The sequence below is a fragment of the Neoarius graeffei genome, chromosome 21, assembly GCF_027579695.1.
Source record: "Neoarius graeffei isolate fNeoGra1 chromosome 21, fNeoGra1.pri, whole genome shotgun sequence".
NCBI classification, from domain to species: Eukaryota; Metazoa; Chordata; class Actinopteri; order Siluriformes; family Ariidae; genus Neoarius; species Neoarius graeffei.
This window is the reverse complement of record NC_083589.1, coordinates 5,285,816-5,302,301: the sequence shown is the minus strand read 5'-3', so window position 1 is coordinate 5,302,301 and position 16,486 is coordinate 5,285,816. Positions and strand designations below refer to the sequence as shown.

Here is a 16,486-nt window from a genome sequence, read left to right as displayed (position 1 = left end):
AGTAAAAGATCTCAGTATTTGTTGGTTATTTCAGGCACTGAATCTGTCCAGGATTAAAACTTCCTGTCCATCTCCCTTGAGCAGTTGTTCAGTGTTTTCAAACTGCTGAAAGCCTACTGTCCTGAAACCATGAGGTCACAGATCTCTCTCTCTCTCTCTCTCTCTCTCTCTCTCTGGAGAACTGTCCCAGCTGTCACATTGCCTTGCTGAGTCATCCTGACAGGATGCTGTAGTGTTGCTCAGCTACGAATGACGGAGAAAACAATAACCCTCTGTACCGCTGCTGCTTTAAATACGTTCTCCTGTTTCCCACGTTCTCTCTCTAATTTCCCTCGGCTGAATCACTGCGATCGTCTGTAGTGATGTTTCCTGTCTGACTCAACATTACTGTAGATATCAGGGGCGCAGCGGGATTTTTAAGGCTTTGCTCCAGAACAGTATATACAGTGGAGCAAAAAAGTATTTAGTCAGCCACCAATTGTGCAAGTTCTCCCACTTAAAAAGATGATAGAGGCCTGTAATTTTCATCATAGGTACACTTCAACTATGAGAGACAGATTGGGGGGAAAGAATCCAGGAAATCACATTGTAGGATTTTTAATGAATTAATTGGTAAATTCCTCGGTAAAATAAGTATTTGGTCACCTACAAACAAGCAAGATTTCTGGCTCTCACAGACCTGTAACTTCTTCTTTAAGAGGCTCCTCTGTCCTCCACTCGTTACCTGTATTAATGGCACCTGTTTGAACTCGTTATCAGTATAAAAGACACCTGTCCACAACCTCAAACAGTCACACTTCAAACTCCACTATGGCCAAGACCAAAGAGCTGTCAAAGGACACCAGAAACAAAATTGTAGACCTGCACCAGGCTGGGAAGACTGATTCTGCAATAGGTAAGCAGCTTGGTGTGAAGAGCTGTGGGAGCAATTATTAGAAAATGGAAGACATACAAGACCACTAATAATCTCCCTCGATCTGGGGCTCCACGCAAGATCTCACCCCGTGGGGTCAAAATGATCACAAGAACGGTGAGCAAAAATCCCAGAACCACACGGGGGGACCTAGTGAATGACCTGCAGAGAGCTGGGACCAAAGTAACAAAGGCTGCCATCAGTAACACACTACGCCACCAGGGACTCAAATCCTGCAGTGCCAAACGTGTCCCCCTGCTTAAGCCAGTACATGTCCAGGCCCGTCTGAAGTTTGCTAGAGAGCATTTGGATGATCCAGAAGAGGATTGGGAGAATGTCATATGGTCAGATGAAACCAAAATAGAACTTTTTGGTAAAGACTCAACTTGTCGTGTTTGAAGGAGAAAGAATGCTAAGTTGCATCCAAAGAACACCATACCTACTGTGAAGCATGGGGGTGGAAACATCATGCTTTGGGGCTGTTTTTCTGCAAAGGGACCAGGACGACTGATCTGTGTGAAGGAAAGAATGAATGGGGCCATGTATCGTGAGATTTTGAGTGAAAACCTCCTTCCATCAGCAAAGGCATTGAAGATGAAACGTGGCTGGGTCTTTCAGCATGACAATGATCCCAAACACACCGCCCAGGCAACGAAGGAGTGGCTTCGTAAGAAGCATTTCAAGGTCCTGGAGTGGCCTAGCCAGTCTCCAGATCTCAACCCCATAGAAAATCTTTGGAGGGAGTTGAAAGTCCGTGTTGCCCAGTGACAGCCCCAAAACATCACTGCTCTAGAGGAGATCTGCATGGAGGAATGGGCCAAAATACCAGCAACAGTGTGTGAAAACCTTGTGAAGACTTACAGAAAACGTTTGACCTCTGTCGTTGCCAACAAAGGGTATATAACAAAGTATTGAGATGAACTTTTGTTATTGACCAAATACTTATTTTCCACCATAATTTGCAAATAAATTATTTAAAAATCAGACAATGTGATTTTCTGGATTTTTTTTTTCCTCATTCTGTCTCTCATAGTTGAAGTGTACCTATGATGAAAATTACAGGCCTCTCTCATCTTTTTAAGTGGGAGAACTTGCACAATTGGTGACTGACTAAATACTTTTTTGCCCCACTGTACACCATGTTCCACGACTTCACTTTTGTTTGTCTATATCACTTGGATGGCACCGTATGTGCACGACCTGTGCAGAAACTTTAGCACTCGCAAGTTGGGACGCTAGCTCACTAGCAGACTAGCTGAACGTTAGCCCAAATCAGTACTAGTGGGAGAATGAGCAGCAGTGCACATCACTTTTAATCCGTTTCAGCAACTGTGGTGTTTCAGTCATGAGGGCGTCCATTTGCATTTCTTTCCGTTTTAAGAGCTATATTAATCTCCTGCTGCGAACCACGCCCCCTTTCAGCAAAGCCGATCGCACTCTCCTGGATACGTACGGTAAATGTCCCTCAGTTTGTAACCTGTATCGCTAAGTCTGATCTGCTGTCAAGTCTTCATTACTAAGCCTGTTTCCCATAGCAACCTGCCGGCTCTCTTTATAAAACCGTTTAGTCAAAAGAAGTGGTATGAGACATCGTAGAAAGCGTTTTTGTAATTTTAGTGGGTTTCTATAGAGTTTCTACACCGATCAGATATAGCATTATGACACTGACCGGTGAAGAAGTGAATTATAATGATTATCTCATTACAACGGCACCTGTTGAGGAGTGGGATATATCAGGCAGCAAGAGAACAGTCAGTTCTTGAAGTTGATGTGTGTTGGAAGCAGGAAAAATGGGCGAGTGTAAGGATCTGAGTGACTTTGACAAGGGTCTGAGCTTCTCCAAAATGGCCCATTTTGTGGGGTGTTCCTGGTACACAGTGGTTAGTACCGAACAAAAGTGGTCCAAGGAAGGGCAACCGATGAACCGGCAACAGGGTCATGGGTGTCGGAGACTCAAACTGCTGAAAAAGTTCATGCTGGCTAAAACAGAAAGGTGTCAGCATTGTCTTTTTCAGCAATATGTGTTACAGTGGCTTTTCTGTGGGATTGGGCCATATGGGCTAGCCTTCGTACCCCATGCGAATCAATGAGCCTTCGACACCCATAACCCTGTCGCCGGTTCACCGGTTGTCCTTTGGATCCTTGGACCACTTTTGTTCAGTACTAACCACTGCATACTGGGAACACCCCACAAGATGGGCCATTTTGGAGATGCTCACTATCACTATTTGGCCCTTGTCAAATTCAGTCAGATCCTTACACTTGCCCGTTTTTCAGGTTGATGAAGATTTGGCTAAAGGACTGCAGCTGAGCTTTTTCGAGTTGCTGGTGGGTCACAGACTGATGCGCCGTCGATGTTTGTTTGTTCAGGATCAGAAACGCGTATTGAACTGTTCTTGGCATTTCCGTGTGGGAACTGAACTTGGTAACAGAAGTCATGCAAGATCTCATGCTTTCTGTTATGAGTAAGGTTGAAACATTACAGCTTGTTGACCCTCGAAATGATTTTCTAAAAAAAAAAAAAGCTCTGATGCTGTGTGTTCTCTGCTCTTCCTTTGCTGCTGGTCTCCTGCCTCCACGACTCCCAGCAGTTTCTCACGCGTCCTTTTCCGGCTCTCGCTTTGTCTTGATGTTTGTATAGACACGTGAGGAGAGGAAGATGGAGGCCATCTTGCAGGCCTTTGCCCGCATGGAGAAGAGGGAGAAACGGAGGGAGCAAGCGCTGGAAAGAATCGGCACCAAGGGAGAGGTTGGCACTCGGAGTGAAATTAAAGAGGAGCCTCCTGCTACTCCGGAGGTTGAGTCACCTGCTACGGTAGGCAACACGGTGTTATTTATTCTTGGGTAGAGTTTTAAAACATAATTTCGATCATTCTGACTTGGCCTGTGTTTGCGTTTTTGATGTTCAGCCATTGTTGGAGACGGTGAAAGAGGAGGCCGCTCAGAAGGCAGCGAAGGTCAGTCGGAACAAGCAGAGGAAGAGCTTCTCTCGGAACCGAACGCACATCGGGCAGCAGAGACGGCGAACACGGACGGCCAGCGCCTGCTCCGACCCTCCACCGGCGTCTCCCGGAGACGCTCTCGAAACGCAGCTAATGGCAGAAACGCAGGACGGGGAGACGGGAGCAGTGCCTGAGACTGAAGCTCCACCTACTCACCCCCCAGACGCCACTGCCAGCCCACCTCACACCTCACCTGGGCACAAGTATCCCAAAACAAAAAAGGTAAACCTGAATCCTCTCTTTACACCACTGACATTTACACCTGTCGGTCTGAAGCACTTCAATCTTAAGGAGCTGCTCATTAAAAACTGATTAACAATAGAAATCGGCACTAATTTATTTTAGCGCAAAGATGTAAAAATATGACACTGTTAAGGTAAATGTCATTACTGTTAACCTGAGGTCCAGGCGTCATCATCATCATCACCACCACCATCATTGACACTGACACAATGGGCCCAATCTCCAGACCAAGGTCGTGTCAATGTTTACAATAAGATAACGGTCTCTGGACAGTGTTTGGTCACAGTGTTGGATTATTGTTGGCACAATCTTCAACTGATATTTGGGTCAGTGTTGTCATTGGCTTCTCACCTAAGGATTGGCTCAACAATGTCAAAGATACCTCTGTTTGAAGATTGGGCCAACACTTTGTCAGCTCAATCTTTGGATAATTTGTCCCATCATCATCTTCACTGTTGACCTGAGCTTCAGGTGCCATTGTTGTTCCAGTCTCAAAATTAACATTATTATTTTCCTTCTCTAAAGACAACATGAGAATCCCCAAACTCTGGATGATGGATCTCCGTGCAGTCAACACCAACCCTGTTGACCAGATCTCCGGAACTCTTCCGAGTCTGTGTTTTGGTCAGATATCCACTGGGGTCAACATCAACGTTGTTGTTCAGATCTCTAACAGCATTTCATTTAACTCCGACATTCTTGACTTGATCTCTGAACAGTATTTGGGTCAACATCGATGACATTGTGCTGATCTCCAGACCATGTTTGGTCAACATCATCAGTCTCTGGATGAAGGTAGTAGTGATTGTGACTAGGGGTGGGCAAAATTATCGATACGGCGATATATCGTGATACTTTGTCTTCCGATTCAATATCGATACTCAAAATTTGAATATCGATATTTTTTTCAAATAATAAATCATGTTTCAGACGGGTTGTAAATCCAGTACAACTTCCGCACCTCCGCTCCGCAAGGTGTCGCTGTGCCGCTACCTCACTGCAAGGCACTCTTCGTCTTCTCTTTTTTTTCCCGGTGGTTGCAGTGAGGAAAAAAAAACAAGCAAGCATGGCTGTTAATGTAAACCTAGAGACGCCGCCGAACTTTAAGGCAGATGTTTGGAGGCACTTTGGATTCCAAAGGAAAGGAGGAAAAAAAAAACAGTGAGCTGGACAAAGAGTACGCACTTTGCAAAACCTGTTTCGCTCCAATTAGATATTCAGGTAACACAACAAACTTGCGAACTTACTTAGCACGACACCACCCCGACATATTAGCTCAGCCGGAGCCACCGAAACCCGACCCGAAGCAAACTACACTGGACAGCGCCAAAGTCCTCCCGTCTACTTCAGTGATGTGTGACTTACTGTAACTGTGAACTTAATTTTGTCATTTAAGGCCAAAGGCAAGAAGCTGCACTTTATCTTGCATTTTCAATTTTAGTGTGTGTGAGACACTGCATTTTATTTTGAGTATTTACTCAAAGTTCAGAAGAAACGTGATTCACTGAGGTTTCAGTTCAGTTTCAGTGTGTGGACACTGACCCACACTGCACTTAGTTTCATAATTGTGCTCAGGGAGACTAAGATGCCCACTGCACTTTTCAGTGTGTTCCAGACAGTGTGTTGTTCCTGCAAATATGTTGTAACTTGCGCTTGTATAGTTACAATAAAATGGCATGGATAATTAGAATTACATTGTTTTGACTCAGTTTGTCCCATGAATTATCACCATCATCTGATGTACATACAACTCGGATTTTAAGATGCATAATGCGTTTACGTTTTTCAGTGAACTATGTAGAATATCGCAGTATCGTATCATGACTCAAGTATCGTGATGCGTATCGTATCGTGAGGTCCTTGGCAATATCCACCCCTAATTGTGACACCACTGGATGATGATTGGATCAACATAGTGTTCTGATCTGGACAGTTTAGGTTAATATAATTTACCCAGTTTTCAGATGAAGTTTGGGTCGACATCAATGTAGTCGTCCCAATATCATGACAACATTTGGGTTAATGTCCGCATCGTTTGCCTCATCAAAGGGACTGTACTCGGACCGCAAACTGTCTTGTTGACCATCTCCAGCAATGTCTGGGTCAGCACTTGATCACTGAGCATCCATCCGAGTCAACATTGGGTTGTTGCCACATCTTTGGTCTAGAAATCGGGTCAGCAAGGACGAGGACATCTCAGGGTGATGGTTGGATCAGTCCCAGTTTTGTCTCAATGCCAAGACGAAGTATGGGTCAGCATCAAGATTTGGAAAACCCTTTAGGTCAGAATTGTTGTTTTTAGCTCTGACGATTTTGTTTCAAAGTCAAGTTTGTTGACTTAATCTCTGAATGATGTTTGGACCAGCATTGACATTGTTGGTCAGTGTGGTCATCGTTGACCATATATCTAGTCGGTCAAGATTGACATCCATCCAATCTCAGATGATTTGGTGAAACATCAACAGGGACATCATTTTTAGATCAACATCCTTGAACCTGTAGATACTCTGTGGGTAGTTATGAGTTTCTCTGCCAGCTTCTGCATTAATTATCTAATCTTGCATACCTCTTCTTGCAGTCTCTTTCGTCTCATAATCATCTCTCTCCCTCTCTCTCTCCCCCACAGCACTTAGTGAACGAGTGGCTGAGTGTGGAGAAGCAGGAGCAGCGCGTGTTAATGCGTAGTCCCGAGCCCGTTCCTGATCGGCCGCTGAGGATCAGCACCGATCCCGAAGTTTTAGCCACGCAACTCAACTCTCTGCCCGGGATGGCCTGCAGTCCACACGTCTACAGCACGCCCAAGCACTACGTCCGATTTTCTTCCCCGTTCCTGGCCAATCGCAGCCCCAGCACCCCTACGGTGCCTGCTGCTCGCCGCCGCTCACGAGAACTCTCAGATACTCCACCCACCTCTGGTTCCTGCAAAAAGGTTCGTTAGTCATATGTTGCTGTGTCACGGCTTTTAGTTATTATTTGGAGTCCAAGTGCCAAGGTGGGAAAATGTATAATACATTTCCACTGAAACTGGTGAACCTTCGGCTCAATTTTCTGTGATTGTGCAATTATTAATAAAACTTTTTGTACTAATTATTATAGGGAGTTGTGTAGGGCTGCGTACCTAAACGTAACATCAGGTACAGGTACAGGTACAGGTACAGAGGTTTAGGTACAGGTCCGGACCTGTACCTGAACAATTTGACAAATTCTTCTGAACTTCTTCAATAATGACAGAAACATTAATAAACTGTTGACAACTTGTCAGTATCTTTATTCAAAGAAAACCGAACATAACTAGGTTTCCTACCTCACTTCTCAGTCACCCTATAGTTAACTTGGGACAAAAAGTCATAAGTTGTCTCACAGCGAGAAGTGACTACACTAGAGTACTACAGACTACGGCCAGTCCGCGGCCTTTAACTTACACGGCAAAATTACACAAAGCAACAAAGGCCGCCAATGCTGGCAAAGGAAAAATGGCTGACCTGATTTTGAGTCTTTTTGACCAATCAGAACGCTGGATCAGCCAAGCTCTCGCAATGTCTCGTGAGACTGTGGCGAGAGGATCTCAAATCAAAGATGGCTCTGATTTCAAGTTTCAGCGCGGCATTTTACGTCTTTTCCAGTGCTAAATTTTCGTCTTTGTGGTAGGATTTACGCATCTTCAGTCACAAAATAAGCAGATACTTGGTGTAAATTTATATCGGTACAGTACCGGTACTTCATGATCTGGTATTTTGGACCTGTACCGAATCGATTTTCACGGTATAGTACCGGTACGCAGCCCTAGAGTTGTGTTATAAACTGTTTGTATGTTTAAACCTGAACCTATACTGTGTGTGTGTGTGTGTAGCGTTGGCTGAAGCAGGCTTTGGAGGAGGAAGGAAGTCTGAGCCCAGGTGGGCGAACCCTCCTGATGCCTGCTGAAGGACCGCTGACCCCGCCAATCAACGGAGATACTGACAGTCCCATCTCACTTAACGGTACCTGCCCAGGTAACACACACCTCAAACACCAGGGGGCACTGTAACCCCTGTATTTTCTCTCTTATTTCTATTTTACTTTTCTGTATATAGGGTTTTTTGTCTTTCATCTTTTTGTGTGCTTTTAAGATAACCCTGTTTCTATTTTTCTTACTCTGTTGCCTTGAGTTTATTTTATGTGTTTTTATTTTATTCTTTCATTATTTATTTCTAGGCATTTCCTCTAAAGTTCTTCTTTCTTTTAGACCATGTTAAAGCGTGTTCTGTTTTGTTTGTGCGTGTCCAGAGTTGCCCACGCCGCTGAAGAAAAGGCGTTTGTGTCCGCTAGACTCGTGTGTGTCGGAGTCGTCCACGCCGTACGCCTCTCCGTGTGCTACACCGACACGACCCGAACCCTCCGACACCCCGCTAACACCTCAGCACCTGAACACGCCTCCAGAACCTTCTACACCCACACACACCTCCCAGAACCCAGCACACACCACGCCACAAGAGGTAAAAACACACACACACACACACCAAGGCACCTACTAATCACATCCTCGACGTTAACTTTTTTTTACCCACTGAGATTAAACATTCTATAATCTTTTAAATGTTTGTGTTGGTGGGTCATTCGTTGTGTCCATGTCCTTAAATCTGTGTATTATTCATGGAGTGTTAATGATGTGTGTGTCCACAGAGCGAGTCGCCGACAGACAGCTCACCGGAGGCCAGCCGAAGATCCAGCACACAAGAGGTCGGCTTACTCTCACTGCTCTAGTCACGCTCACGTTTATTTCTTTTCATTTTTCATTATGCATCAGGCACCGGATGCACCTTTTTAATTTTTTTTTTCTCGATTTATGCTCCTGTTGTGCTCAGGTCGATCGTGCGCCGTCGCTCTTGGCCTCTCCTATTAGAAAGCTTCCTGAAACTGCGCCTCAGGAGTCTCAAAGCCCCGCCCCCTCGCTACCAGAGCCCCACGAGGCACCTTTAGACGAGGGTACAGAGGGAGAAGGCACTACAGAGGCGCCGTCTGCATCCTACCACACGTGGATCAAGAGCCCCGAACGAGGCGGCCTTTCATTCTCACCTATTAACTCCAACCTGCGGGACCTGACGCCGTCACACACGCTGGACATGGGGACGTTCAACGAGGGCGTGTCCTATTACCCCTGCGCCGAGGAGGGAGGGAGCGCGAGCTTCACTCGATCGCTCAGCGGAGACGCCACCGAGGGAGCAGGAACAGTTCAGAATCCACCACAGAAGAAGAAGGTGAGGTTCTGAGCTCCACTTCGCACTAACCCACTGATCAGATCCATGTGAATGTTCACATCACACGCCTCTCTCACTCTGCTTTCTCCCAGGTGTCTCTGCTGGAATACAGGAAGCGGCAGCGTGAAGCCCGACGCAGTGGAGGCTCCAAGATCGAATGCAGCTCCCCACTTTCAACAGTGCCCCCGGTGGACGTCTTCCCTATCACCGTGGAAACAGCGCCGGACGCTGTCGTTCCTGTGGTAACGCTGGGCTCCAGGACCCCGCAGTCTAGCGAGGACCCGGACACCCCCCAACAGGGGGAGAGAGAAGGGGGAGATGGACAGTGGTACGCTCCGCAACCCGTCGCGTCCCTCGGGGCTTCATTCTGTTTACATTTACGTAATATTATACATTTCTGAGTGTTTATGTCTGGTGTTGGTGTTCAGGGTGTCTTCAACCTCAGTGGAACAGGCCAGAGAGCGCGGATACCACAGAGCCCTGCTGCTCAGTGACCATCGCAAAGACACAGGTCAGACTCTCTCTCTCTCTCTCTCTCTCTCTCTCCTGTGCCTTTGTGATGCCTGTAACATCTGTTTGACTTTCTCACAGATGGAGGAGAGACAGAAGGAGGTGACGCTGTAGTAAGGGACTGTCCATCACCCAAGAGCTGCAAGAGTCCTTCAACACACACGGTATGAGTTAAACACACACACACTCCTAAATATACAGTGGTGTTTCTCCTGCTCTCATCACGCTGTTTTGTTCTTTCTCTCAGTCTCCGTCTCCAGGCCCCAGCTGCGTGTCTCACTCCTCCCTTCGCTCGTCTAAAGAAGAGGACAGCGACCCTCAGTCCCGTCCCTCGGTCCAGCCGTCCTCGTCCAAGCCACCTCTGTCCAAATCCGCCCCTCTGACTCCCAGCAAGCACCCCTCCCAAGGGCACTACGCCACTCCTTCCCTCCCTATCCCCTCCCCTAAATCCCAGCCTCAGCCGCAGGGTTCGCCCTACCGCGGCCAGAGGACCTTCTTACCTGCCCCACCCCCGAACCAATCGCAGTACAGCTCTCAGAACGCTCCGCCCCCTCCTCCTCCGCCCCCTCCGGTACCCCCTACTTCCTCGCCCTACTTCCCTACGCAGTTCAAAGCAGCCGTTTCGACACCCTTTCCTCCGGGCTCGCAGACTCTGCTGCAGTCTCACCACACCCTCCACTTCCAGAGCAGCTCAGCCCCGCCACCTCCTCCACCTCCTCCTCCGCCTCATCCTCAACCGGGTCCCGCCCTCATCCACGTCAATCATCTGCAACCTCCTCCAATCCAGCAGCATCAGCTGATCCTGAGCTCTGCCCCTCCCCCGCCACCGCCGCCACCCCCCTCAGACGCAGAGCTCTCAGTCGGCGCAGGTCAGCGGCACCACCGTCAATTTGCTGTCTATCAAACAAGCCCCGCCTCCTCCGCCATCATTTCAGAACATTGGTGCTTTTCAGACTACTCTCCTGCACCAATCGGGAGCGAGCAACCCAACAGCAGTAACCCCATCGTCATATCAGCAGACTGTGTTACCGCCCCCTCCTCCGCCCCCACCGCAACCCAACCCGCCTTCTCAGGGGTCCTCGTCCAATCCTAACGTGGCGCAGACCCGAGGCCCGCCCCCTTCCTCTGCAGCATTTCATAACGCCGGATACATGGGGACGGGGTGGCACTGACTCCGCCCACTTCACCCGCCCATAATAAAGGAACTCGTAATGAGGAAAAAGCGGCGGACGATTGGACAAAATGTAACATAGGCAACTCGATCGTAGTGTATATAATTTTTTATGCACCTTTACACCCAGGAAACAGGACGATGCAACAAGGGTACACTTACACAGACCGTAACCTGATCTGAAGAGACTTTACAAGATGAAAACAAAATGGCGGCTCAGTGGTGCTCATTACACAACCTAAACCCCTCCTACCTTCTTCCTCTTCTTCTTCTTCTCCTTTTTCTTCCCTGACACACACTTCCAGTCGTCCTGTCTTACTAGCCGTCTTTTAACGTTTTTAGTTTTCCCCATTTTCTTTTTCACACTTGTACGATGGACATTCCACGTCGACCCTTTATTTTCCTTTCTAAAATCCTCATGTCATTTATTCGTTTTATCTAGTGCTTCATTTATAGCAGAAGAAAAAATGCTTTTTGTATAGAGGAAAAAATACAGAATTATTTTTTTTAATCCTTCATGTAACTGATTTAAAAAAAAATATCTGCAGAAATTGAGAAGAGACCTTTGTGTTAGGCCGCTTCGCCGCTCCAGGAGTCTGCACTTCTTTGTACGTGTGTGTGTGTGTGTGTGTGTGTGTTAGTCCATGTGTGTTAATGTGTTCATCATGACTGTCTGTGTGAGTGTGAGAGAGAAATTACTTCTGTTCTCCCTGAGCGGTTTATTTTTTTGAATTTCCACGGTTATTTGTAGAAAGTTGTAATTTAATTGTATAGGTTGTTCCTCCAGCGTTCTTTCTGCAGAGACAGTGTAAATATCGGCTTCGTATTTTTTTTTCTTTTCTACACTTGTACAATTCGCTCCCATCCCATTTTTTTTTTCTTTTTGGAATATGGTTGTAAATATGAGCGCATACTTCGCATAAAAAAAGAAAACGAAAGAAAAAAAATAAAAATCTGAATGTGTCTGTGACCGTAGCACTATTTTTATTTCTGTCTCCCAAGATGATTCAGTTTGTTTTCTCTCTCTCTCTTGCTCTTATTTTTATTTTTTTTTGTGCGTGTGAGTGATGCGCGTGTGTGTATGAAGAGCAGATGCTCACAGACACAACACTGGTTGGATATTTTCATGGTTCATAATAATAAATCACTGTAATGACAGTTTTATACCACCTCCAGTATCCGGTGTGTTTTTTAACTCATGCTTGAATGTCTCAGACGTCACCTTGAAGACCTCAGTAAGTTTATGGTGTTAGGATAGTTAAGGTGTGCTGTGGGAGTTAATGCTGCTGTGAAGAAGAAGAAGAGAGAGAAAGAGGGAAGTCAGTCCAACTGGAAACATGTGAAATGGATTTATCGTGAAATATTTCTGATTTGTTTAATGTGTAAGGAATTGAACACGCTGTGTGTGGTGCTGTTCCAGTGTAATAATCAGTGACTGGGTTACTTTTAACACCACCAAGCTGATTAACTTCCTGTAGCAGCACTTCCCTTTTATCTCTAGAGCTTTATTCCTCTTATACCACAGTGATTCGTTTTTATCATTTATTGTACTTTTTATACGCATGTAGTCACACTTGATGCACGTTAATATCAACCTGTGAGCTGCACTACCTTCTAGAAAATGAATCAAAACCTTCTGACCCACAGAATTCTGGATTCTGATTGTGTAAACAAGAAATTAAAGGTTTGTATGCGCACTTGAATAAATCACATAATTACCAGATTTACGTTAGTGTCAGTTCTTCGTGTTAAACATCCTCACTGCATGTGGTGATGTTCGTCCACCAGATGTCGTAAATGAGCAGCTCTACACTCCGACTCGGTTACTGCAGAGCTGGAACCTTCCCTGCATTTCAATTCTCTCATCGGCTTCGTCTCAAAACGTAGAACATTTTCCAGTCACGAGTGCGCACTTCTATGATAAAGTGCAAAACAGGAAGTCGGTTCGTCAACACATTAGCAAAGAATAAAGTTCAACTGATGTCGAGTGTAAGTCTGTACGTTATACGTTTCCTGTGAACTACATGCACTCGTTAGGGCGCTAAATCGTGGCAGCCATTTTGTCATGTTTTGGTCAATCTCTATTTTAAGAATTACTGCTGTGTATTCAACTGTAACATGAATACACACCAGTGTATTATCACGACCGAGACACTGTACAACTTTCGTCCGTCTATTTCCATCAACGGACAGCCTGTAAGTAACGTGAGGTTTGCCGATGACATCGACCTCATGACAGGCAGTGAAGAAGAACTCCAGGACCTCACCACCAGACTGGAGCATGCAGCAGGAGCGTTCGGCGTGGAAGCGAGCGCTGAGAAAAGCAATATCCTAGTCAACAGCACCACTCAGCAAGCAACAACCAACATCATGCTGAATGGCCAGAAACTAGAGGTGGTTCGCTTCAAATACCATCATTACTAAAGATGGCAGGTCCACCAAAGAAGTTCTCGCCAGACTCGGACTGGCCATGATCAAGCTGAATGCAATCTGGAAGAGCAGTGACATCAGCCTTCATATCAAGATTAAGCTGTACAAGTCCCTGGTGGTCTCCATCCTCTTGTATGGTTGTGAAAGCTGGACACTAACTGCAGAGACCGAGAGGAGAATCCAAGCTTTTGAATACAAGTTCTTCAGAAGACTCCTTCAAATCCACTACTTGTAGCACAAGATCACCACACATGCAGGCAAGCAGGAGCCACTCCTAGCCACAGTTCGTCGTCGCAAGCTTGCTTGGTATAGCCACGTGACCCACCATGACTCGCTAGCCAAGACCATTCTCTAGGGAACAGTGGAAGGAAACCGCCGCAGAGGACGCCAGTGCAAATCCTGGCTTGACAACATAAAGGAGTGGTCCGGACAAGCCCCAAACATACTGCTGCGATTGGCGGAAGACCGAGAACATTGGAGGTCACTGATTGCCCTCTCCAGCATGGCACCCCTACGACATCAGTCAAGGGATTAAACTAAAAAAAATAAAAAATTCAAGTGCAACACAACTTCAATCAATAACTAATTGAAAGTTTTATACAAAAATAATTTATCAGGAAATTATAAAACACTGCTCATATTGATGTGTAAATACATATGATAGCTAGCTAGCTAGTAGGAAAGAAAAAAAATTACCTCAGTAAAAAAACAAACTCATTTTGTAAATAAATAAAGTCCACGACTTGTGTCTGTCATTGAAAAGATGATTTAACATCCAAGAGAACAATCTTTGAGATTAGAAAGCTAGCATTTGCTTATTAGCTTTCTCCAGGTTTAGCCGAATACCATTAGCTAATTGGACAGCTAACAAAAATAATACATGGCTTCTCTGAAAAAGTGGTTACTTGATGTTAGCAAGCTAGTACAGTATTAGCAATAAAAATAAATATTATTTCTATATTTAAAAATCCTCTCCGAAATCACAGCTGAGTCATGTACGTTAACTAGCTAGTTAGCATTAGCAGTGAGGATTATTAACAGAGGTGTAATCCTGGCTGCTAGGTAGCATTAGCAGTTAAGAATGGGATTATTTGACAGCCACTGAAATGATTAAAAATCCTTTCAGAAATCTTGACTCCTGTTAGCTAGTTAGCGTTAGCAGTGAAGAGTCACATTTCTTTTTATAGATATGACTTAAAATCTTCTGGGTAGTTTGTGCATGTTGAGCAGTTAGCAGTAGCAGTAAAGATTGATTATTTACAGAAATTACTTAAAGTCCTGTCATGTTCATTAGCATTAGGGATGAATATTATAAGATGAAAATTTTTATATAGGACTCATCTGTAATCCTGCCTCAGCTAGGATTAGCAGTGAAGGCTAAGATGATTTTCCAAATATGACTAATATCCTCTCAGAAATGCTGGCTATTTGGGCATGCTAGCTAGCTTTAGCAAAAAGAATCAGGATTTATTCACCGATATGACTTAAAATCCTCTCAGAAATCTTGTCTCATGTTAGTGAGCTAGCTAGAATTAGCAGCTAATATTAAGATGATGGACAGCTATGACTTAAAATCCTCACAGAAATGTTAGCTAGTTTGTACATGTTAGCTAGGTAGTTAGCATCAGCAGTACAGATTAGATCACTGAAATTACCTAAACTTCTTTGAGAAATCCTGTCTTGTTCACTAGCTAATTAATATTAGCAAAGAAAATTATGAATATTTATAGAAATGACTTGCTTATAATCCTGGCCCATGTTAACTTGCTAGCTGACATTAGCAGTGAAGACTTAAATGATTCACAGATATGATTTGAAATGCTGACTGCTTTGCACATTAGCTAGCTAGCTAGCATTAGCAGCATAGATTATGATTTTATAGATGTGAAGTAAATCCTCTCAGAAATCTTACCTCATGTTAGCCTAGTTAGCTTTTATTAGCTGTGATGAATAAGATTAATATTAAATTAAAATAATGCAAATTAAATTAAGAGCCATTCCACCGAATCGGTGCCATTTCCGTCCCTAAAAAATTATATGTATAAATGCACATAAAAATGTACTTTAAAATACATTTCCTTATTCCACAGAATGTCCTGCACATTGATCTGATTTCAAATTTAAGATATATAATTGTAAGGATTAATAAAAACTACCTAAAACACTGAAAAATAGCATGTGTTACCTGTCCCCGCACTCTAACTTTATACTTAACTATGAAACATTATGATTAAAATCCTTCAGAAACAGTATTTCTTTTGCACTGTTGTGTGACTCCATATCCTATCCATGGTTTAAATATATTTTTTCATAAGAAATCCACAATATCTTAGTTAAAATACACATTTTAGTCGTGTCCCTGGGTTTTCACTCAGTCCTGTTACCCAAACATATTACCCCATCTGACAAATTTGGAACATTCCATAAATCACATACTCAACAGGAAGTTACATCAGTTGTGTCTTCTGAAGGCCATGGGAAGACCAAAAGTTAGTTCTTTCATTTACTTTTCCGTATATTTGATGATTTTTTTTAACTTTGACTGATAAGGTCAATGTCAACATACTGTCCTGTTACTTAAATTATTTCTTAGATGATATTTGCTGATTTTAAAAATACAGATTTTTGGTAAATCACTAGAATGTGCTAAGTGTGGTCATGCTATTAGTGATGACGTCATGTGGCTTAATTCCATGTATTAGCTAATCCTAGGCTAAAAACTCAGTCCTGTTACTTTCAGAGTTTTGGTAACAGGACTGAAAAAAATGCAGCCATCTTTGATTTCCAAACCTTGTAACGTTGCCTGAGGTTGACCAATACACATTTTGAATAGTTAAATATGTGTTATTATAATCAGTGTTGAAAAGATATAACAAGTTTAATTTGGGAGTGGTACAACAAGCAAATGGCACCCATTCGGTGGAATGTCTCAAATAAAAGAGCACAACACTAATTGTTTTTTGTTAATTCAGGAAAAAGA

General features: G+C 44.3%; 1 protein-coding gene across 1 annotated transcript in view; it reads left to right on the top strand.

Moving 5' to 3' along the window:
• The window catches only part of kmt2e (lysine (K)-specific methyltransferase 2E), a 139,574-nt gene extending 127,327 nt beyond the window's left edge, over positions 1 to 12,247 (top strand). Inside the window, 12 exon segments of the mRNA XM_060903807.1 lie at positions 3,555 to 3,728; positions 3,823 to 4,137; positions 6,785 to 7,087; positions 8,009 to 8,150; positions 8,425 to 8,633; positions 8,821 to 8,877; positions 9,003 to 9,395; positions 9,488 to 9,723; positions 9,824 to 9,906; positions 9,987 to 10,069; positions 10,153 to 10,740; positions 10,742 to 12,247. Of these exon segments, the coding sequence (XP_060759790.1) occupies positions 3,555 to 3,728; positions 3,823 to 4,137; positions 6,785 to 7,087; positions 8,009 to 8,150; positions 8,425 to 8,633; positions 8,821 to 8,877; positions 9,003 to 9,395; positions 9,488 to 9,723; positions 9,824 to 9,906; positions 9,987 to 10,069; positions 10,153 to 10,740; positions 10,742 to 11,077 (2,919 nt within the window). The 3' untranslated portion in view covers positions 11,078 to 12,247.
• The last annotated feature ends 4,239 nt before the right edge of the window (positions 12,248 to 16,486 follow it).